This window comes from Silurus aristotelis (assembly GCF_946808225.1).
Source record: "Silurus aristotelis genome assembly, chromosome: 28".
NCBI classification, from domain to species: Eukaryota; Metazoa; Chordata; class Actinopteri; order Siluriformes; family Siluridae; genus Silurus; species Silurus aristotelis.
Genome location: NC_139601.1, coordinates 12,515,949 through 12,539,664, shown reverse-complemented (window position 1 = coordinate 12,539,664; position 23,716 = coordinate 12,515,949). Strand labels below are relative to the sequence as shown.

General features: G+C 37.5%; 1 protein-coding gene across 1 annotated transcript in view; it reads right to left on the bottom strand.

Annotated features, from left to right (window-relative positions):
- Positions 1–23,716, bottom strand: part of nisch (nischarin) — a 37,670-nt gene that overhangs the window by 2,636 nt on the left and 11,318 nt on the right. The window contains exons 5-20 of the mRNA XM_083534391.1: positions 22,843–23,006; positions 22,387–22,482; positions 21,395–21,490; positions 21,119–21,271; positions 20,627–20,695; positions 20,337–20,522; positions 20,126–20,254; positions 19,680–19,793; positions 16,478–16,607; positions 11,346–11,461; positions 10,120–10,187; positions 6,888–8,147; positions 5,228–5,414; positions 4,273–4,423; positions 2,396–2,524; positions 501–662 (exon numbers count right to left, since the gene is read on the bottom strand). Of these exons, the coding sequence (XP_083390517.1) occupies positions 501–662; positions 2,396–2,524; positions 4,273–4,423; positions 5,228–5,414; positions 6,888–8,147; positions 10,120–10,187; positions 11,346–11,461; positions 16,478–16,607; positions 19,680–19,793; positions 20,126–20,254; positions 20,337–20,522; positions 20,627–20,695; positions 21,119–21,271; positions 21,395–21,490; positions 22,387–22,482; positions 22,843–23,006 (3,210 nt within the window). The remainder of the gene's footprint in view (positions 1–500; positions 663–2,395; positions 2,525–4,272; positions 4,424–5,227; positions 5,415–6,887; positions 8,148–10,119; positions 10,188–11,345; positions 11,462–16,477; positions 16,608–19,679; positions 19,794–20,125; positions 20,255–20,336; positions 20,523–20,626; positions 20,696–21,118; positions 21,272–21,394; positions 21,491–22,386; positions 22,483–22,842; positions 23,007–23,716) is intronic.

Genomic DNA, 23,716 nt, shown 5'->3' with positions numbered 1-23,716 from the left:
GTAATCAGGAAGCGCCAAATTTGTGGGACATTTGAAAGATAAAAGAATTTGGGGAGGACCAAATTCTGGGAACTTTCCAAGTTAATGGTAATCTCTCAAATATCAATAGAATGCTCTCTGGTTAATTAGGGTTAAACTGCAATAAACTGTATATCTGCTTTTTCTCATATACGGTTTCTAGAAGTTTTATTTTTCTGAAGAAAATTTCCTCATAAAAACTTTCTTTCGTCTTCTCCCATTAGGGGTCCCTCCCCCCATTTATCTGTGTTTGGGAGCGGCACTAAGAGTGCACTGGCTTGTGCAACCCAGCTTTATTGTTGTAGCAATTTTTTTATACGATTAGAAACTTGGAACATACATTAGAAACGTTTATAATAATTTATTTTGGTTGCTGTCAATCAGCATGCAACTGCAATATGTTACCTGAATACATGCTACTGAACTCGCTAGTTTCAGTTTCATAAAGAACACTTTAGAGCTGACCGGGTTGGATTTGCTACCTGTGCTCTTTTTGCCGAACTGTGTGTAGAAGTCTTGGTCTGAAGGCTCTGGTGACGGCACGGTGTCCAGTAAAGACAGCACACTCATCAGCTGCTGAAGGAAGTGGTGCGTGCTGTAGCTGTCCCTGGTCAGGCAGGAGATGATGTGCTCTGGAGACGTCCCTTTTTAGATAAAAAAATGATAAAGAAAATGAATAGAATAAAGGATGAACATTAAAGTTGTCAATATGTCATCTTTTGAGCTTCGGACTATTTAACTATGAAGCTATGAAACGAACTGAAGAGTTTCCCGAAACTAGTAAAATTGGGTTATGAACTGTCATTAAAACCTAGAAGTTTTAAGGGTTTATTCTTATATTTATAGAAACCAGTTTGTTACACCATAAAATTTAATTCTTACTCCGTGAATCCTCTAAGCAGCCTATGAAATAAATTATGGAAATAAGGAAAACAAAAAAAAGATACTAGAAACATATTACAAATGTACAAGATTATGATGCAAATGCAAGCAATGGAGAAATGCATGCATAAAGTAGGCAGTGTGCAATGTAACAATTTAATAGTGATGAACCTTCATCTTTGAGGAAGATGTAAACAGAAAAAAAAAAAAATCTTGAATTATCACTTTAAAAGTTTTAAATTAAAAGTATTATGTAATATTTAAAAAAAGAACAACAGTTATGTATGTTTAATAGTGAATGTGAGAGAATTTCCACACACAATGCAAAGAGAACTCACTTTGGAACTAAATAGCTGTGTAGCCTTATCACTGAGGCAGTGCAGCCTTATCAGGGAAAAAAAGGATGCACTTTGCTAGGAAGCATAAAGATTGGAAACTGGAGTGTGGAAAAAGGTCATACAGACTGATGAGTCCAGATTTATCCTGTTTCAGAGTGATAGGCGCATAAGGGTTAGAAGAGAGGCGGATGAAGTAATACATCCATATGCCTGACTGGACAATATGTCAGTGTCACTATCATTATAAATTACATCCCGATGTGCCTATCCGAGAGTATTCATAGTATCAAAGTAAAGTGAGCACAGTCAGGCCTCATATGGTCCCTACAGATATTTGTGTTTCGGGATGAGGATGAAAATGCAGACACCAATTTTACCAGGAGCCCCTTTAACAGGAATCTACATGAGTCTAAACTACTAACTACTAAACTACTAAAATAACTAATAGAGCAAAAGATGAACAAAACATGTGACCATATTCAGTCCCAAATGTTACATAGTGTAAACTTTTTTATTTATTTATTTTTTTTTTATTTACAATTATAGAATTGCAAAAAAACAACATCAATGATTTGTGATTGAAGAGTATCTGCAAGAGTGAAAGGGAAAGTTTATAGGACTGTGGTGAGACCTGCGATGTTGTATGGTTTAGAGACAGTGGCATTGAGTAAAAGACAGGAGGTGGAGGCTGGAGGTAGCAGAGCTGAAGATGCTGTGATTTTCATTGGGAGTGACGACGATGGACAGGATTAGAAACGAGTTTATTAGAGGGACAGCGCATGTAGGACGTTTTAGGGACAAAATAAGATTGATGTCCCTCCTCTGCACATGAGGTTAGTGCAGAGGAGGGACATGGGGTATATCGGTAGGAGAATGCTGAGGATGGAGCCACCAGGAAGGAGGAAAAAAGGAAGGCCAAGGAGGAGGTATATAGATGTGGTGAGGGAAGACATGCAGGTAGTTTGAAAGTGGCAGATGTAGAGGACAGAGTAGTATGAAGACAGATGATCTGCTGTTGCGACCCCTAATGGGAGCAGCCGAAAGAAGAAAAAGGAGAAGATGATAAAGGCAACATCAAACTCTCAATTCACATTGATTATTTGTCTACCATGGAAGGCCGTGATATTGTCCTGCTAGTACTACTCATCTCTACTCACCCACCACTCGGAAGTACTGGTCAAACAGTCCCACGTTCACGCTGTGCAGCTCATTCAGCTTTATCACAAAGGAAAAAGAGATAAGGAAATCCAAGTCCTTGTGGTCTGACGGGTGCCAGCTCCACGTCACTGCATGAAGAAGTGTAGGGGTTTTTTTTGTATGTTGAGTCATGGTTTATAACATGCTAGCAGATGATCTTGGAAACTACAAATATACCATGAGGAAGACTTTCATTCTAAAGTAAGCATTCAAAGTAAACAGACTAGGTTTATTATCCTAATGATGTCTAAATCATCACAGAAGTTGCTCAGAATCTGAAAAAAATAAATATTGCATTTGAATTTTGACTCCGTGTCACACACATTATCCAACATATTAACACAGGGAGGTAGTAGCTCGGTAGTTAAGATGTTGGACTTCTGATCAGTAAGTCATGATTTTATATCCCAACACCACCAAGCTGCCACTGCTGTTCCCTTGAACAAAGCTCTTAACCCTGAAATGCTCAGTTATATAAATGACATAACTGTAAAGTCACCCTGAATAAAAGGGTTTGCCAAATACCGTAAAATTTTTATGTGAAATATTATAATTAAAGGATCATTATGCATTATGCAACCACAAGTGATTTGTGTAATTCGATTTGTACATCAACAGTATCTCACAAAAATGAGTACACCCCTTTCTTTTCTGTAACTATCTTAGTAGATCTTCTCAAGGGATAATATTATAGAAATGAAACTTAGATATATTTTAAAGTAGTCAATGTGCAGCTTGTGTAGCAGTACAGATTTACTGTCCTTTGAAAATAACTCAACATACAGCCATTATTGTCTAAATAAGTGGACCTTCCGTTCCTGCAACCTTTAAACCAGTGTTCCCAACCCCTGGGACGCAGACTGGCACCGGTCCGTGGGTCAATTGGTCGCACAGAAAGAATACATAACTGACATTATTTACGTTTTATTTATTATCTGATTCTGAACTATGTTTTCTTTTGGAAAATTACCGGATTCTCTCCTCCACATCTGTCTATGACTCACTCTTGATGCATGTCATGATGCCTCGATCACATGTCTTACCAACATCCGCTACCTTCTTAAAGGAGCTGCTCCGGCCGCTAACACAGAATACATTACCGCTAAACTCAAACCCTCAAGCTAGCAAAATGAACAAAAATCAACACAGTGGATTCACGTTTTTTATTATATTTAGAAAATACCAGTTTCTATGCCGGTCGTATCATTTTATTTTGTTGTATTTATCCATCAGTGAAAATATTGTCTGACATTAAAGCAAAAAAGACCACTGTTGGGGACCACTGTTCTAAAGCAATGCTGGCAGCACTCATGCATCTGTTTTTGAAGCCACCTTCTGCACCTGACGCACAGCACGAGGACTCAACTTCTTTGATGGACCCTTGCTGTAACTTAGTTTCAGGGTGTTACAGATCATCCTATAGTCTTGTCCTTCTTTGTAGAGAGCAACAATTCTAATTCTCAAATCCTCAGAGAGTCTTTGTTATGATGTTGATGATGTTATGAGTTATGTTGAGAGAACAGTAAATCTGTACTGCTACACAAACTGCACATTGACTACTCTAAAATATATAAGTTTCATTTCTATAGTATTGTCCCTTGAGAAGATCTACTAGAAGAGTTGCTGAAATGTGAGGGGTGCCCTCATAATACAGTATCACAGATAATATTACAATATAACACCTTACATTTAAATTATTTTATAAAATTATGATCAAATTGGATGGTTGAAACTAAGCAAGTGTGTGATTATTTACATTTATTTACATAGCCAGCAACCAATAACCAGCACAATAAAGGGTGGATGTAGATAACTAGATAAAAATGTGTTCCCTTACAAGCTTGATCACCGAGCGTGGACGCAACATCGTCCAGGATATAGTACACGGCTTTGGTAGAGAGCATAACGCAGGCGGTCAGCTCAACTTCAGGGGATTTGTAGAAGAGCACAGATGTCCACAGGATGTGCTTTAGCTCTTCATTCTCCACCTTGAACAAAATCAGACTTCGTTTACAGCGAAAAGCGAACCTGCGTGTAATATGGTTTATGGATGTTTTGCAGGCTGAGCAAAAATCTTGATGAAAATTTTACTTGCATTACAAAAAAAATAACATTGAGCATCACCAGAACATGAGGCAAACAGCTCGTGCTCAACTGAGACGATGGTTCTTTCTCTTGCGGCGTAAAACAATGGGAGCTCAGCTCAGCTTCCCGCGTATACGTCCTCATCCTGCGTGTATCCCTCGTACAGGTAGCATTCGCACGACCGTACCGCTTACTATAGTATTCTGACCACGTGTGTTTTCATTAAAGGAGATTCTCGTTCCAAGCAATAACCCCTTCTCCTCCTCTCTTCCCTCTCTTCTCCCTCACGCAAGCCACGACTCTTTTCAAAAGGTAAAGTGCAGGCTTATATCGTGTACTATGCATTGTTATTTGTTTCAGATACATTAGGGACGATAATTTGTACGTGAAATACCGTTAACAATGATTTTTATATGAATATTTTTAATTGTGTGGAACGAATGATCAGAGTTATTTCCTATGGGAAAATTCGCATTGCATTACAAATAAATTGCATTGCGAGCACTTTTTCCGGAACGAATTAAGTTCGCTGTCGAAGATCCCACTGTATTTTATATAATGTGTGGTGAAAAATAGCTAAAAATAGCACCGTGTTGTACATTATATATGGTATTAGTGTTTTGCATATTTTGCAAATGTGTTTTTTAATGTCACAAAATATTCTACTAAAAGTATAAATTGAACACAGGCTAATACACAAAGCGTACCTCTGCGATGTTGTCATGGAAGAAGATTATAAGCTCCTCGGGCCTCAGTGAGGAAAGGTGCTGCAGCGCTGAAGAGAGGGACAGGTGGGACGGACACTGGTTTTCATCCGAGAGCTGCTGGATAAATGATTCTCCAGGGTTGAGCAGCGACAGGGTTAAATGTGGCTTCTGTGTGTCCTGGGAACCACTTAAAATAACAATAAAAAAAAAAAAAAAAAAAAATTCAACAATAGAATTTAGAAATGCAACAGTGCGACAATATTCCATTAATTCTCAATTAATCGTAAAATGTTACATTAAACGGACCAAGTTTTTGCCCAGCAGATGCTTCTACAAAAAACAAGAAATTCTGATAGCCACGACATATATACTGTAACTGAATCCTGTTTACAATATAATTTACTATTTAATAAAACCCAAGAAATCATGTGACTCATTTGCACAATACAGAGACATCCTCTGGCATGAATCCGTGTTACAATTTACACAAGTAAACAGCAGTCATCCATCGTTTGTCACCTGCTAGTCTCAATTCAAAGTCAGAAATGTGATTCTCCTGAGAGCTGAAAATCAAACTGACCGAGTGGAAATTACTCACATTAACTGTACACCTCCCAAATTATTTTTAGCTCCTGTGTGCATTTAGTTCCTGTTAGATTCACAAGCCACCTTTCTCCAGTAAACTCCCACTGGAAGTGCAGTAACAGGAGTGTAAAAATGCCTTTAAAATCACAAGATTGTCATGTTTACGTAACACTAACTTCTTTACACAAAATAGCCACTTAAAAACATAATGATATAAAGCTAGTTTTCATGTGCAAAGAGCGGACAGGTTTACAGATTTCAGGATTCTGAAGCTTGTGGCCAGAAAAGTGTACATATGATCAATTACAAACAGTATGAACAGTAAAGCAAGTCTGCAGTAAAGTCACACAAAAGGGAACTTTATATCAACAAGCACTACAAACCCTTTCTTTCTCTTTGTGCACTGGGATTCACATTTTTTTTGTCAATATACAATTCAAGGCACCTGGCCCTCATTTTCTATGACCAAATCTTCAAACTTTCAAATATATATATATATATATATATATATATATATATAAAAAATAAAAAATAAACGTTCTTTCGGCTTCTCCCGTTAGGGGTCGCCACAGCGGATCCTCCGCATGTTTGATTTGGCACGTTTTTACGCTGGATGCCCTTGCTAACGCAACCCTCCCCTTTTATCCGGGCTTGGGACCGGCACTGAGAGTGTCTGGGGATGGTTCCCTGACCAGGGATCGAACCCGGGCCGCAGCGGTGAGAGCGCTGCATCTTAACCACTAGACCACCAGGGACCCTCAAATATATATTACATCGTATATAACACTTATATATACATTATAACATATATATCATTAAATCATCATGTATTCTGGCTGCAATCATTTCTTATCAAAACCTCAAATATCTGAACAGTGCAACCTCTCAAGGGCTACAGTGGACATTGTGACACTCAACAAACAAAGTCAAAAATGGTGTCTGAACATAAAGTTAAACTTAACATAAATAATCCTCTAATGATGAACAACTTTCTTTACCCTGCTTGGCTATATATCTATAGAAATGATATTGACAGGCTCTTAATAAATAGCCTAAACAAAGTAGATGTTATTACCTCATTTCCTTGGTATCTTTGCTAGGTGTTGTGCTGCTCACTCTTAGGTGACGTTTACTGGTCTGCAGAAGAGCGATAGTCTTAATGTCACGAAGGCTGGCGCGGAACTGAGCGAACTGCTTCAGAAACAGAAACTTGTCATGAGGAAGAGCGAAAATAGCAGCTAAGTGCTCATGCCCTGCCATTAGTTCTAAAACATGGCCTTCACAGAATTGGTGGGTGACTGAAATGTTTTGACCATGTCGATTCTGCCTGGGGTTTAGCAATGCAGATGCGAGTGGAATTCTGGTAAACTTGGCACAAGAGTGTATGCAGTTTCCACTCGATTGTGAAGCCATTGCCACAAAATCAACCTTGAGCACGCAGAGGTGTCGAGTTGTGATGAACAGGAGTATCGGGATGGAGGTGTGATTTTCATGGACTGGAGATAAAATGTCAGCGGGAACAGAGCTTTTTTGACTTATTGAAGCCAATGAGGTACGGTCCAAGACGTGAGCTACATATACACTTTTCACACGGCTATCATCCTCTTCAACTTCCCAGGAATTGAGAAACTGCTGAATAAACGAGTGGACATCAGACTGTCCGCTGATATGTTCACTTTGAGCTCCATCTAGAAGCGAGTTTACATGGGAATGAATGTCCTTTAAATTTTGTCCATCTGAAAAGAAGTACCATCGTGTAGTGTTGGACTTTAACCATAAAGAGAGACAAGTGTCTGGAATGTCAAAACAAAATGCCTCTATGTCTGAATATGGTACCATCAGTGCTACTTTAATACAGTCCAGTTGTTCATCCAAGCTTTGTGGAATCACTTTGGACAGTGTCTGAAAAACCACCAGCACTTTTTCCATTGTAACCAAACAGCACGGTATCTGATTCAGATCTCCATCTTGGCTCACTTTGATGCAGTAAGACCATGCTATCAGGTTTATCTGAACGCTTGAGCTTTCTACAGTCTCAGGTTCATTGTCCTGAAGCGTGGAAGTGGATGAGCAGCCCATGATCTCATCATTGTGATCTGGACCCATCTCAAAGTAACTGCCCCCTGAGTCTGGGCTGCCCTGCTCAGGCACATCCACAGAGGGGGTCCTGCATTCGCTGGTTGTTTTATTCTCTTCATCTGTTTGGCAGATCAAATCGGAAAGCCTGGTAACAAAGTCCAAGTTGGTGGTGGTGTAAGACAAATAACAGAAGGGTAGCACGGGTGTGGTGAGTCTGTTGATCCTGGGTTCCTGGTTTTCTTTGCAATAAAAGCAGCTAATGGAAAGAAATGTTTGTTTAAATTCACAGTTGAAGTTTTAAGATGAAATACTCTACATTCCGCCTACATACACTCTGAAAAATCGGTATCCTCAAGCATGCACTTTCTGCACCATGAATGTCTTTCACCTACTAAGTTGCATACATTGGATACCTTCTAAGCTTTACTTAAAAAAATCTTATTACAGTCCAATAATGTATGCAATTAATTCGTACATGTATAATTACAATAAATTACCATTTAGTACTAACAGTACAAACAGTATTATAAATATATAATCAATGCATATCTGGATTTCAAGTGATACAAATCAATCCCTTTTCTTTTTCTTAGCATCCAGAGGCCACAAAGGCAAGATAAACACCCTGAATGGACGTGAGGAATTATCTTTGAGAGAAACCAGTTTAAAAAAAAAAAACCTTCTAAGTAATTCCAGATAATGAGGTTATAAATCATTATAGTAGGGTGTCTTTTAAAAACATACAAACAGGAGGAAGTTGAAAGAAAGTATAATGTCCGGTATTACCATAATTATGTGTCTAGATTTATCTCAGGCCATGGGAAAAAAACTGCTTCCAATAAAAATGACAAAGTGACCATTACTGTATTATATATTACTGTATTTCCCACACATTTCCCCCAATTTTATTAATCGTTTTTTTCCCAGCCGATAACTAGTCCTACCCAATTCCACAGCTACTAGCCAGCAACCAGACAGGGTGAAGGACAGCATTCCACAAAAACGTGTGGAGACAATCGCACATCTTTTCAAACTGATGCTCATGCAGCACTATTCGCTCAGAGGAAAAGTGCTATAATTTACTAAACAATCTAATCTTGGGCACCCAAGAGAGGAAGGGGTGAGGCAAGAGTGTTCTAGCTGTATTTAGATTATTACGGTTTGATATGGAAAGCCTGGGAGATAAACTTGTGGGCAAGTATTTTTGTACACATATTCATATTACTTTTAATGCATGTGTCTGTGCACAGCAATATTATGTGATTTTCACATAATTTAATAAGTCATGTAAAAAGCATATTAGGCTATTTCATATCAGATTATTTAAATTTTAAATCTAGTGACAGCCGAATTCATTTAAGGCTATGCCGCCAAAAAACAACACAGTCGCAAAACTTTTGCAACACTCAATTTTTTCAGTTAAATCATGTACCGTATTTTGCGGACTATAAGCCGCTACTTTTTTCCCCACGTTTTGAACCCCGCGTTTTAAACAGTGAAGCGGCTAATTTATGGATTTTTCCTGGGTTTTTCCCGGTTTCACAAACTTCAAGCAAAAAACTGAGCCCCGTAACATTACACAAATGAAATTGCCAAACGGGTTCAGGTGAACCAATGAAACTCTTTATATTAAATCAGATGCGATTTATCGGGCCGAACCACATCATAAATATGGATGTTGTTCCTCTGACGTTTGACCTGCCGCTCACTCGGACTGTCTACAGGAAATGCGAATCATTCGTCACGCTGAAAACAACCGGGCATGAAAAAAACGCACTTCACCTGTGTTCTGAGCTGCACGGCATCGGGAGAAAAGCTTCACCGATGGTGATTTTTAAACGCACAACGATGCCAAAAGATAAACTCCCGAGAGAAATTGTTGTGAAAAGGAAGGAGGAAGACAGTGAACAATGACTTTCTTGGTAGGCTACTGTTTAGATACAAGCCGTGTAACGGACACTGTCTTTCATTAAAGCCTGTGTAAAGTTTATTAGTTTCAGTGTAGACACCTGCGGCTTATAGACAGGTGCGGCTTATTTATGTTCAAAATAAAAATCTTTGTAAAATTCAGTGGGTGTGGCTTCTATTTTGGTGCGCTTAATAGTCCGGAAATTACGGTATTTAAAAATAAATCATATAATTGATTGGATTAGATGCTGATTGAAGTATTACAATTTGTTCATTTTTTGCAGTTCTACAATGTAATAAAAACAGTAACAAACACTGACCCAGATCTTTCATGCTTCTGCTCAGTACTGATCTCCAAAGATGAACAGGTAGTAGGTTGAGTTCTCACCTGTATTAAAGCAAACATGGATAAATATCATACAACATAAAAAAACAACATCTTATGACCTGAACTGCTGTAGTGTTGAACAAAAAGTTTCCACAGTGTTTTGGAGAGTTATGTCAATCAGCCAATTTGAAACATAAGATCTGTTTGCATGTTCACGGAGAGGATTAGTAAAGGGGACATGGCTTCCATTCCTACAACATTTTTATCATGCATGGTCGAAGTGTATAAAAATTACAGAATAGTGGTTTAAGAAATGTTCTCTTGGCCGAGAAGTAGCTTGGGAAATGCAATTTTCACCAAATAATGAATATGCAGATGTGTGAGAACATAAACAAATCCCAGCAAAATTCAGGGCCAGGTAAAGCCTTTCCTGTTTATTAGACAGATTGAAGGATGCAAAAAATGAAGTTAGTTGCTCATACCTGAAATAAAGGTAAGTGTGCTACATAAAAAAATAAAATAAAATCAGGTGAGGATATAAATAATGGCTACACAAATGTCCATTCCCTGTTTATTAAACCTTTCTGTATTAAATACTTAACTAGCAGTACATTTGGTTCTATTATCTTTAGTTCACTCATTTGGGTTTCTGGTTAACACAAACATAACACAAACACGGCCGCAACCTCTAAGGTCCTCTAATCATGTCATGCTTGAAGTGCCTAGAACAAGATATAAATCGTGGGGTGATTGCACTTTCTCAGTAGCGACCCCTTAGCTTTGGAATTCCCTCCCTCCTGATCTCACCTCTAGAAGGGAATTCTCTACTTTTAAAGCTAAACTAAAGACCCACTTATTCACCAAAGCCTTTGTTGTGTAGTAGAGGGTGTGCTTAGTCGTCTACTTCTTAACGTTTATTTTAATTGTTGTATTTTAATGCTTATTTGATTTCTCTTCTGTTTTAAGTTCTTACAATTTACTTCTTTTTTTTTTTACGATATTGTATATGTTACTGCTTTTATGTTCATTAAAATTTGATTACTATTTTGCACATGGCCTCTTGCACTTTGTTCAGCACCTAGGTTCTACCTGGTAGATGTTAGGTGCTATATAAATAAAGATTGATTGATTGATTGATTGATTGATTGGTTGGTTGATTGATTGGCTAAGATTTTTGGCTAATTCATGTGCAGGTGTTAAACTGATCGTTTTACTTACCTGAGGTGTAACCTCACAGGCTGTGGGGTAGTTATAACAGCATCGCTGGGTAAATGTAGAATCCACACGAGTCAATATCTCTTTGGTAAGAAAGGCGTCATCTTTGCAAGCTAATTCTGGAAACAAACAACAAGGGCTTTATTTAGCTAATAAAGATGGAAAAGTAACTAAATTAATAACATTGCAAATCAACTGTATAGCTAAAGGTGCAGTTATAAAACAAATATATAGTCATGTGGGGGGAAAAAAGAAAGCACTCCCTTTGTGAATTCAATGGGTTTAAGTACCAGGACAAAATAAAATCATCTATCGTCCTCAGCAGGTCTTAGAATTTCATTATAATAATACACATTTTATTGTAATTAGAAGTTAATTACAATTTACTTTACTACAAATATAAAGCCAAAATGGAAAAGTCATGTGTACATATTATAGTTCCACAGTTTGTTGAATCAGCTTTAGCAGCAATAACTAAGCAATTGTGTTCTGTATGATTTTACCAGAGTCTCTCACGTCATTGCAAAGGAATTTTGACTTCTCTTTATTTGTTAATGCACAAGGTGCATAAGGTTCTGCCACAGCATTCCAGTTAAGTTGAGGTTTGGATTTCGACTGTGCCACTGCAACACCTTGATTCTTTTTTTTTTTTTTTTCCTCAACCATTCTGTTGTATATTTGCTGGTGTGCTTGGGATCATTATCATGCTGCATGGCGCAAGTTCGGCCAAACTTAAGTTGTCGGACAGATGGTATCTCAATTATATCCAGAATTCTTTGCTATATAGAGAAGTTTATGGTCAACCCAATGACTGCAAGGTTTCCAAGTCTTCTGCCAATCCACCTTCGTGCTTGACAGTTGGTATGAGGTACACCACCAAACATGGTGCTGTGTATTATGGTCTAACATAATTCCTTATGAAGCAGTAAAGATGTTCTTAGATTTGCATACATGGCTTCTCCATTTTGGCTTTATTCTTGTCAAATAAATAATGATGGTGTAATATTTCATGTATAATATTTTACCTAATTATATGACCTGCTAAGGCCCTGAAGATTTTTAATATGTCCCGATACTTAAATCATTAAATTAAAAAAGGTTGTACATTCGATATATAATACTGATACATCAAGGCAACTGTAGACACACACAGGCACCTTTTCAGAAATGCTCAAAAGAAAATAGGGAAGCAAAGCAAGTAATAACTGCATTGAAAAATCATGAAGTAAGCTTGAATGCCAAACCAGTGTCACAGTACAGGAACTCTTTATGTATGTACATACAGATGTATAATGCCATCGTAACTTGAAAATATCGGAGGTCAATTATTATTACATTGATAATTTACAGTACTGTAGTTTAAAAACTAAAGTTTATACACTACACGTGCCTCTGTGTGTGTGTGTGTGTGTGTGTGTGTGTGTGTGTGTATTATATATATATATATATATATATACATACACACATACATACACATTCACTTCTTGCTGAAGAAGTTAATGCTCGATGGGTCAGGACTGTTTTGGCAGTAAAAGGGGGACCAACACAATATTGGGCAGGTGGCCATAATGTTATGCCTGATTGGTGCACGCGCACACACACACACACACACACACACACACACACACACACACACACACACACACACACACACACACACACACACACACACACACACACACACACACACACACACACACGGTCTGAAGTTTTAAAGCAGTTTAGCAACAAAAAAGCAGGCATTAAGAAATTTAAATGCAAATTTGTAGCAATTAAGAAGAAGGTATAGTTGTTACTGGGGTGTTTAACTCGATGTATTATAATTTTTTAGTTACAGTATACCGCCACCATTAGATGGCAAATCACCTGAGAAAAGGACGATTGCAAATTTTCCATCATAGGTCTTGAGGCTGCTGGAAAAATACATAAAATGTACAAAGCAAACATTTGAGCATCTTTTAAAAACATGTCATATGGCTTTTTTTGGGCGTATAATGCTTTTGAAGTTAATGCTTTAATGGACTGTCTCAAAGAAGCTTTACGAAAATCAATAGATTACGAGTATAAATTAAAAAAGTTATTCGCTAATGGGATCATATTAAAAAGAAATCTTGAGAGGAACCAGATATCCATTTATAATTATTCAAAACATTTGTTTAATGTCATTCTTCTTATTCGTTCAGCTTCTCCCATTAGGGGGCGCCACAGCAGATCATCCGTTTCCATACCCCCCTGTCCTCTACATCTGCCTCTTTCAAACCAAACCTCCTGCATGTTTTACCTCACCAGATCCATAAACCTCCTCCTTGGTCTTCCTCTTTTCCTCCCTCCTGGTGTCTCCATCCTCAGCATTCTCCTACCAATATAACTCATGTCCCTCCTCTGCACATGTCCAAACGATCTCAATCTCACCTTCCTCACCTCGACTCCAAAACGTCCTACATGCACTGTCCCTTTAATAAACTAGCTTCCAATCCTGTCCATCCTTATCACTCCCAACGAAAACCTTAACATCTTCAGCTCTGCTACCTCCAGCTACACCTCCACAAACGGAGTGTTTTAGTCAACGGCACTGCACGTGTTTAATGTCCACATGGCCAAAATGTATTACTGCTGATCTGCTGCTCAGTGTTTGAAAGTGTCCATGAAGAAAAAACTTAAAATTTCTTTAACATTATTTGAACTGTTAGGCTTCTTGGTGGTCTGTTTACTATTTACTGGGTCAAAATGAGATTAATTATAAGCCGAAATGAAATCGGTTGAAAATTCAGTGATTTTATTATTCACTTTTTACACTTAAAACAATTTACATTTTTTGGGGAAAAATAAATAAATAAACAAACAAACAAACAAACAAACAAACAAACAAACAAACAAATAAATAAATTAATTAATTAATTAATTCATAGAAAATCGTCAAAAGAATCCAGTCAAGACCATTTAAGATAGCGATGGGGGGGGGGGTGTTACTTCTTGGGCTGGACATGGACATTGCAGATGACTAGTTTTAATATACAAAAGAGCCTTCTGACAAGCCATACTTCACTCTTAGTTCTTTCAAATGATCCTTGGGTGTGATTATAAAACCATGTTATACTGTAAACACAGTGCATTATTATATTATTTATATTAGAGGTGGAAAGAGTAATAAAAGTTTTTTTACTCGAGTAAAAGTATTGTTACTTCCATTTTGAGTTGTTATCAGCGGGGGTGGGGTGGGGGATTGTAATATATTCAAAAAAAGACAAGGGGATATAAATGTCAAACTTGTTGATTTAAATTGAAGGAACACCTTTACAAATTAAAGTGAATCGCAAAAAAATAAATGAAATTTAATCACAAAACACTACAATCCAGTCTGAGTTGTGCACTTTCACAGCTAAAAAAAAAAAAAAATCTCCTTTTATAATGTTATTTATGATAATGAGAGAAATCACAAATGCAGATTCAGATATCAATCAGTTGGACTGTTTACATGAGACCTACCAATCCGATATGGTGTTTACGTGCCGGTGCTTTCAGATGGAATGACTTTGTGACATTCCCACATTAGCCTATGTCCCGTCCAGTCAACATTGAGTTCAATGAATTCTTATGCAGACTATTTTTATGTAACTTGTTGCTCTAAATCAAGTAACAGTATAAATTTGTAGGCAAACGACTGCTGGAAGGTATGAGGAAAAGACGGGCACAGAAAGCTGAGCTTTTTGGTGGCTGTGAATCTTTAAGGAGCATCTGCTTACTACGCTTTCCTCCTCTGAAAAGCAGAAGTGTGTGGATGAAGGTCCATAGTAAGAACTGGTAAGAGCAGGTTGTATTGCTGGAATTTAGTGACCTGGAATGGAAACTAAACTTTTACACGAGTCTCCGGTCATTCACACATTTGTGTGGACTGGTGGAGGGATTTATGGCCCCAGAAGGAGAGACAGTCAGAAATCCAATTCCTCTAATTACGCGTGTCGCGGTTGTTTTATACAAACTCGGAAGCTGTGCGGAAAACCGTGTCGTGGCAAATCAATTCGGTGTTCACAAGAGCACAGTAAAAAAGTTTGTGTATATATTCCGCAAGGCAATGAATAATAGACCGATACGAGATCTGATACGGATGGCCATGTGAAGAGGAGGCTTCCGAAATAACACGGATATTTTAAGGAAGCTCATTTTGTCCCTTAAGCAATGGGTCTTATCAACGGCAGTAATCGGTTTAACGTGTTTACATGGCAGAATTGTGTTTTTTTTGTTCAGTTTGTAGAAAGGTTTATCCCACCCTTTTCAAACTGATTACAACTTCATTCGTTTTGGCCATTTTTATTCCGATTGAGGAGTCAATATGGAGCATTTGTATTGAATTGAACTTTTAAACCGATTACAGTGCTTCATGTAAACGCACCTAGTGAGCGAACTAATTATGGCCAGGGGTTTCATAAAAATTGGATGCCATTTTGCTTTCAGCTGGGTTTGCATCACTACTGGCATCTGTCTCGTCCGCTTTCTTTTTTTGTGAGTTTTGCATGTTTGTTCTCTGCCCATCAATCAATCAGTGCAGTAGTTTCCGGTGCACGTTTTTTTCTCCTTGCATAATTTTTATTTATTTATTGATCAATTGATAAAATCTAGTGAAGTTCAACATACTTAAGTAAAAGTAAAATTACTTTCCGCCTCTGCTTTATATGATGTTTATCTGGAATTAAAGAATTAAAGAGCAATACTAAATTCAGCCAGAAGAGGGCCACACTAAAAGACACACAAGTCCATACTGTTGCTCTAGAAAATGCAGGAAAACCCTAAATACAAGAACTTCAGTTTTGTCTGTTTTGTTTTTCCAAATGTGCTAAATGTATATTTACTTTTTTACTTTAATTATGCTCTTAAATGCTGGAAAAAAAAAGTATTGTGAAAGACCTTGAGGAACAATTATTCAATCCATTGAAGCAAAAAGCCAAAACCACAATCGCTTTTTTCTTCAGGTGATTTGACATTTGAGCATGGCATTCAGTACCATGTCTTATTCGGTCTTACAATTACTGTTACATTGAGGCAAACTCATAATCGGAATCTTTGAATTGCAGTGAAATTAATGTTTGCCTTGATGTATCATAAGCCCCTTCATTCATTGCTGATACATACATGATTACCTTGGCTGGAGCTGGCACAGTGGAGCGGAGGCGAAGAAAAAGAAGAAGAAGAAGAAGACTGTAGAGCAGCAACAGAGCTGGAGGACGAGGGATTCAGGCCTCCATCAGTCTGTCTGGGGACATCACTAATCTGACCAAGAGAACAAAACACACTTTTAGCAATAGTGAAATATACTACATATATGGACAAACATTGGCACCTGACCATAAAACTTGTCTTTTTTGAATATCCCATTCAACATTTAGTCCCCACTCACTGTTATAATATTTATACACACACACACACACACACACACACACACACACACACACACACACACACTATATATATATAATTTATTTTTTTTATTTTTTTACAGTGTTTACAGATGTTGTGGAGATTTGGATTAATTCAGCCACAAGGGCATTAGTATTGATGTAGGGTGAGGATGCCTGTGGTAAGTCAGCGTTTCAACTCAAAGGCGTTTAACAGAGTTGAGGTCAGAGGTTTATAGCAGGCCATTATAGATCTTCCACTAAAAAAAAAAAAACATGTACACCATGTTTAAATGGCATTGTAATGATGGAACAGGTTTGGCTCTCCGAGTTCAATTGAAGAGAGAAATTAATGCTACAGCACCCAAAGACATTCAACACAATTGTGTTCCTCTAACTTTGTGAACAGTTTGGGGAAAAATCCACATATGGCTGGAAATGGCAGGTGTCCCAATACTTTTCTCAATACAGTGTATGTAGCTACAATGAATCACATTTTCAAATTTTCAATTACATGCATGAGAGACACTTTGATAATCACTAATATTTATTGCAGTATATAGGACAGTATAGACATGTCTACATATCAGCCTTGTGCTACTAATAATTATATCATCTCTACATGATATTCCACAATCCACTCCTGTTTCCATCATTTTCATTTTATACCATATTTATAAATGAGTAATAAATATATTTATATTATAATATCAAAAGTACACTGATAAATCACTAAAAACATGTCAAAAAACATATTTTTCCAATTTCCCAATTTAAACTGACTCCACCTTGAAGCCCCACTCCCTTCTCCTGTCTCACTTTGAACTCAAATGGTGCCTTTGATTTCCAAGTTAAATGGAAATTTTTCAGCAATGTGGAAATATATAAAAAAAAAAAAGCAATGATGTCTTCGGTATTACCGGATATACTGCATGAATTCAAGATGACAATCTTTCTTTAAACCTTTTCACAGCTGTAGGAGCCGATGTTTTTGGCTGGTGGTTAAAAGAACTAGATTTTAATTAGTAAACTAAATATTATTTCTCTTGTAGCAGTGTGGATTAAATACACTGCTGATGGGTATGTAAATCCCAGCCCTGTCAGACTCCTGATCAGAATTATAACTGGTTCTACAGATATACAATTCTTAATAAGATTTAATGATGAAATCAATTTTATACAAGTCAATAACTAATCATTTTCAGAATCAAATTAAGAAGCGTGACTAATTCTACAGCATCTGTAAAAAATAAATAGATAAATCACAAAAACATGATTGATTAAGGACAATATAATGTGATTATGGTACACATTACATTCACAGCATTTAGTAGACAGAACAACACTGACATGTCTTTCAATTAATACTCAATTAATACCTCCTAAAACTGGTTCTCTAGATCACTAAATATTGGTTTCAACCTTTTGGGGAGAAAACATGGTAGAAAAAGCACGACACGTTCTTATAAAAGGTAGGTAGGTTTTGTCGTCATTTCAAAACTACCACCTAGGTGTCAGAAAAGAAAAAGAATGCATTTCTTGTACCCTAAGACAGAGGTCCCCCAACCCCCCGGCTGGGTCAATTGGTACAGGGCCGCACAAAAAGAATACATAACTTACATTATTTCCGTTTTATTTATTATCTGATTCTGAACGATGTTATATTTTGGAAAATGAACAGATTCTCTCCTCCACATCTGTCAATGACTCACTCTTGATGTAGGTCATGATTCCTCGGTCACATACCTCCAGGGTCTTACCTACATCCGCTACTTTCTTAAAGGGGCTGCTCCGGCCGCTAACACATAATACCACTAAATTAACCCCCCCCAAAGCAAACAAAATGTACAAAAAACAACACAGTGGAGTCACGTTTATTATTATATTTAGAAAATACCAGTTTTTATGCTGGTCGTATCATTTTATTTTGTTCTATTTATCCACCACATCTTAAAGGCCGGTCCGTGAAAATATTGTCCGACATTAATCCGGTCCGTGGCGCAAAAAAGGTTGGGGGCCGCTGCCCTAAGAGATGTAGGAACCAGTCAAGCAGTTTTTATAAGAAGTATAGTGCACTGTGGGGTGTGATAAGGGCTTTAAGGTAAATAGACCTAGGTTAAGGTCGACTTTGTAGACATGCTTAAGAGTTTTAAGTTTGATGGTTGCAGCTACAGGAAGCCATTGAAGAAAGAGTAGCAATGGGGCTGTATAAAAAAAAAAACAAAGTTTGAAAACATTTTGGAGTCATGTTTAGGTCATTAATGGTTCCAAAGAGGAAGTATATACCGTATTTTCCGGACTATAAGCCGCTACTTTTTCCCCACTCTTTGAATCCCGCGGCTTAAACAATGAAGCGGCTAATTTATGGATTTTTCCGGGGGTTTTCCCAGTTTCACAAACTTCAAGCCAAAAAACTGAGCCCCATAACATTACACAAATGAAATTGCCGAACGGGTTCAGGTGAACCAATGAAACTCTTTATATTAAATCAGATGCGCTCCCACTGAATCGGGCCGCACCACATCATAAATATGGATGATGTTCCTCTGACGTTTGACCTGTCGCTCACTCGGACTGTCTACAGGAAATGCGAATCATTCGTCACGCTGAAAACAACCGGGCATGAAAACACACTTCACCTGTGTTCTGAGCTGCACGGCATCGGGAGAAAAGATTCACCGATGGTGATTTTTAAACGCACGACGATGCCAAAAGAAAAACTCTCGCGAGAAATAGTTGGCTTATAGACAGGTGCGGCTTATTTATGTTCAAAATAAAAAATCTTTGTAAAATTCAGTGGGTGCGGCTTATATTTGGGTGCGTTTAATAGTCCGGAAATTACGGTACTAAGCTTATTCACTGAAAGACCTTTTTTGTGATTTTGTGATTTGAGTGATTGTAAAGTGATTTTTCCTGTTAAAGCAACAAATAATACTATAGACCTTACCTTTTTTTCACTGTTTGCCATTCTGTCTTTGGTTTCTTTGGCTTTCTGAATGGCTTTCAGCACCTCGACAGTGTCCAACTCTTTTGCAGTGGTTACTGTGCCGTCTAAGCAAACCTTTAGTATCACACAAATGTTCATCTACTTCATCAGTATAATGCTCCTTTAAATTATTAGAAAATATTATTTAAATTACTATACTACAGATTGTAGACAAATTACAGGTTGAAAAAATTATTTCTGTTCGGTTATGTTGCAGTTACGCTGTGCATTGTTTTGTTGGTATTGTTTGTGTCCTTTTGTAAATTTTATGGGGTTTTTTTTTATCATCTTATCATAATTTCCTTATATATAGTCATTTATCATTCATATCATCATATTAAAATAATGGAAATATGAAAAAACAATATGGATTTCTATTAAATAAAGCCGTAATAAGTAAGCTGTACCTCTGATGCTCTGTCACAGAACTGCGCCAGAACTTTAGTCCTGTAGTCAGGAATGATACACATGGGGTTGTTTGCGAGGGCAAGTTTTTCCAAACAGGGCAACATCCCAATGTGTTTAATTTCATCCAACTGCAGAATATAAAGATTTTAACATGTAAATAATATTAAACATATTTCAGCCATCTGTGGCAAATTATAAACTTCCCAATACCTGCGCTAATTTGTTAGTGCTCAAATCCAGGTTCACAAGAGAGTAAAGTTTACTGAGACCAGAAAGGGTTTCAAGTTGATTCCCTGCCAAATTCAGGGTCTTGATATTTCCCAGCTTAGTGTGAACACCCTCGAGGACTGTAAGCTTGTTAAAGGACAGGTCCAAGTGCACGAGATTGTATAAATACTGCAAATATAAATGTGAAAAACACCAGTAAGACTTTGACAAAAGTAATTCAATATTAATGATGTGAATAAAATCAACATTACAATTGTCCTTTATGAGCTTACCTGTAGATTTTCTACCATTGACAAGAAATTGTGTCCAAGGTCAAGGAATTCAACTGCAGGAATCAATTTCTAAAACAATAAAGCCAAGATTTTGAAAAGATGAGCCCATCATCACAGGTAGAAAAAGTGTGGCCTGCATGTGTCTGCTAGTTACAGTAAAGAAGGTGTGGCATATGCACTCGGTAAGGATGCATGGTGTATGTGTCATTATGAGCAAAGGAGGCGTGGCATATGTGCTCGTCTGTGACAGTAATGCATGCGATCATCAGTCCTAAAGGAATCCTTTGTCAATGTGAATCTTAGCAAAAGAGACATCAATGGGCCAAAACGACACGATTAAAATTACACTTTTTGCTGTATTGTGTGTATTTGACCAATTTTTTAAATCGGCCAACAATTACACAAAAAAAGATCAGCAATTAATCAGTTACGATCATATGATTTTAAAATAAGAGAAACAAACTCTTAGCATATACAGAATTTACAGCTTACCACAGACTCGTCGATGCAGCAGATCTTATTGTGGCTCATGTCCAGTGTGGTCAATATCTTCCACATTGGAATGATTGCTGTCAGTGCACAATCGATGTCCACGCCTTCAGGTTCCCACTGGGCAAACTCAGCAGCTTCAGGAACTAAAATCTCCTTTGGGAAAGAAAAATTCACCCGAACCCATTTCAGGATCAATACAGCAACTGGAGTGTTAAATTGGTTTAGGAGTTTTACTCAGGACAGATTTAAAATAAAAATAAATAATAAATAAAAAACCTTCATGGACGCAGCTGAACGATGAATACTGAGTGTAGCCAGAGTGGGCTTTAATGCAGGAAGTCCACTTATCTGTGTTGAACTGCAGTCATTTATCTGGGGGAAAAAAAGTTCATAGTTAAAGATGTTTAGAAGCATAATGTTAGGATTGAACTTATGACTATGCATCAAGCATAGACGTTATATATCTTGCAATAATCATATTATGTATCTTTTGAGCTGGCAGATTTTTTAACAAACCATTTTACAAACAAACTACTAATAGTTAAATCCCTACTTTAGAGTTTCTGTGGAAATAATAAATAATCCAAAAGTATAAATGCAGAAGACCTGGTTTAAAGTAGAATGAAGATTGGTAAAACAACACGCGTCTTAAACAATAAAGCGGCTAATTTGTGGATTTTTCCTGGGTTTTTCCCGGTTTCACAAGCTTCATGCCAAAAAACTGAACCCCATAACATTAGACCAATGAAATTGCTGAACGGGTTCAGGTGAACCAATGAAACTCTTTATATTAAATCAGATGCGCTCCCACTGAATCGGGCCGCACCACATCATAAATATGGATGATGTTCCTCTGACGTTTGACCTGCCGCTCACTCGGACTGTCTACAGGAAATGCGAATCATTCGTCACGCTGAAAACAACCGGGCATGAAAAAAAACGCACTTCACCTGTGTTCTGAGCTGCACGGCATCGGAAGAAAAGCTTCACCGATGGTGATTTTTAAACGCACGACGATGCCAAAAGATAAACTGAAAAAATGACTTTCTTGGTAGGCTACTGTTTAGATACAAGCCGTGTAACAGACACTGTCTTTCATTAAAGCCTGTGTAAAGTTCATTAGTTTCAATGTAGACATGCGGTTTATAGACAGGTGCGGCTTATTTATGTTCAAATAAAAATCTTTGTCAAATTCAGTGGGTGCGGCTTATATATGGGTGCGCTTAATAGTCCGGAAATTACGGTATGTCCAAGTATATGTTTCTTACCTCAATCTGGAGCACTGATTTAAACATAGAAAGGTCAAACGGTAGACAGTGCTCTGCAATATTACTGGTGCCCACAACTCCTATTGTCCCAGGGATCTGTGCATTAAAAAAAAAAACAATAGATAATGTTAACGTCAGTCCATTAATGTGGCGATCCATCACATTTCTATCTAAAGTCTGTCTTTCCCTGACAGACAAAGCCGATGCAAAATCGAAGTGGAAGTGGGTTTCCAGTGTGATAAGTCACAATTAGAAGCAAATAATGGAGAACGGCTTTCGACTTAAGCAGACAACAATATATATTACTTTTACCAATAGACGCCAAAAAGAAGCCTTATGCAGGATTTAAACTGTTTATAATTAATGTGAAAAATTTATAATAATAGAGATGAATATTGCATGGAATAAAAAAAAAAGAAAAAAAAGCACAAACTGGCAAAGCAAGTCTTTGTGCACCTTGAGATATTTGAGTCTGCAAGCAAAGTCCAGTATGTGCCCAAGATCTGCCTTGGCATCTCCATTGGCACAGGTGGGTTTGGCGAGCTTTAGTTGCTGGGTGATGGCGTAGAGCTGCAGGGGTCTCAAGAGGAAAACCTCGCCAGCAGCTAACAACTGCTCACCTGTAGAAAGAGGAAAATATAGCACTGTTTATGGCTGGTACATGACAAAAAGAAATAAGGAAATGGGAATGTTAAAAAATAGGATAGAGGAATAAAATAGAATAAATTTTTGCTATAAAAATAGAAATGAAATATGGAGCACAGACACAGGAAACAGCACTTTCTACACATTCTTTTCATAAATCATGTCACAGATAGCTGTTATCGTTATCATTGGTTATTAAAATTCACTGTACATGCATCTTAGTAAGTCTTTCTGTGCAAGTGATATATATATAAAATACTTCTAGACAGTAAATATAATGGATAAAGTCACTTCACACATCCATACCCATATCACCTCATTACTACAAACTGTTTACATGCTGTTTTTGCACATCTTTCGACTGCTGCTATTGTTTTTTTGCACAAACCATTTTGTTTAATTACGATGTTCACACCTGTACTCCGTTCTCTTTTACACACCGCACTGTGTAATATACAGCAGGTTTACTGGCGGTGCTATTTTGTGTTTTGTGTATTTGTCCTACACTGTCTTGTGTTGTCTTTGCACTGTCTTGTGTTGTCTTTGCACTGTTTGCACTAGGTTGCACACGATGCACTTTGTGCTTAGCTCTGTGTTTTCTGTCAGGTAGCTTTATGTTGTTTTACGTAGCACCAGAGTTCTGGAGGAACGTCGTTTCGTTTCACTGTGTACTGCCTCAGCTATA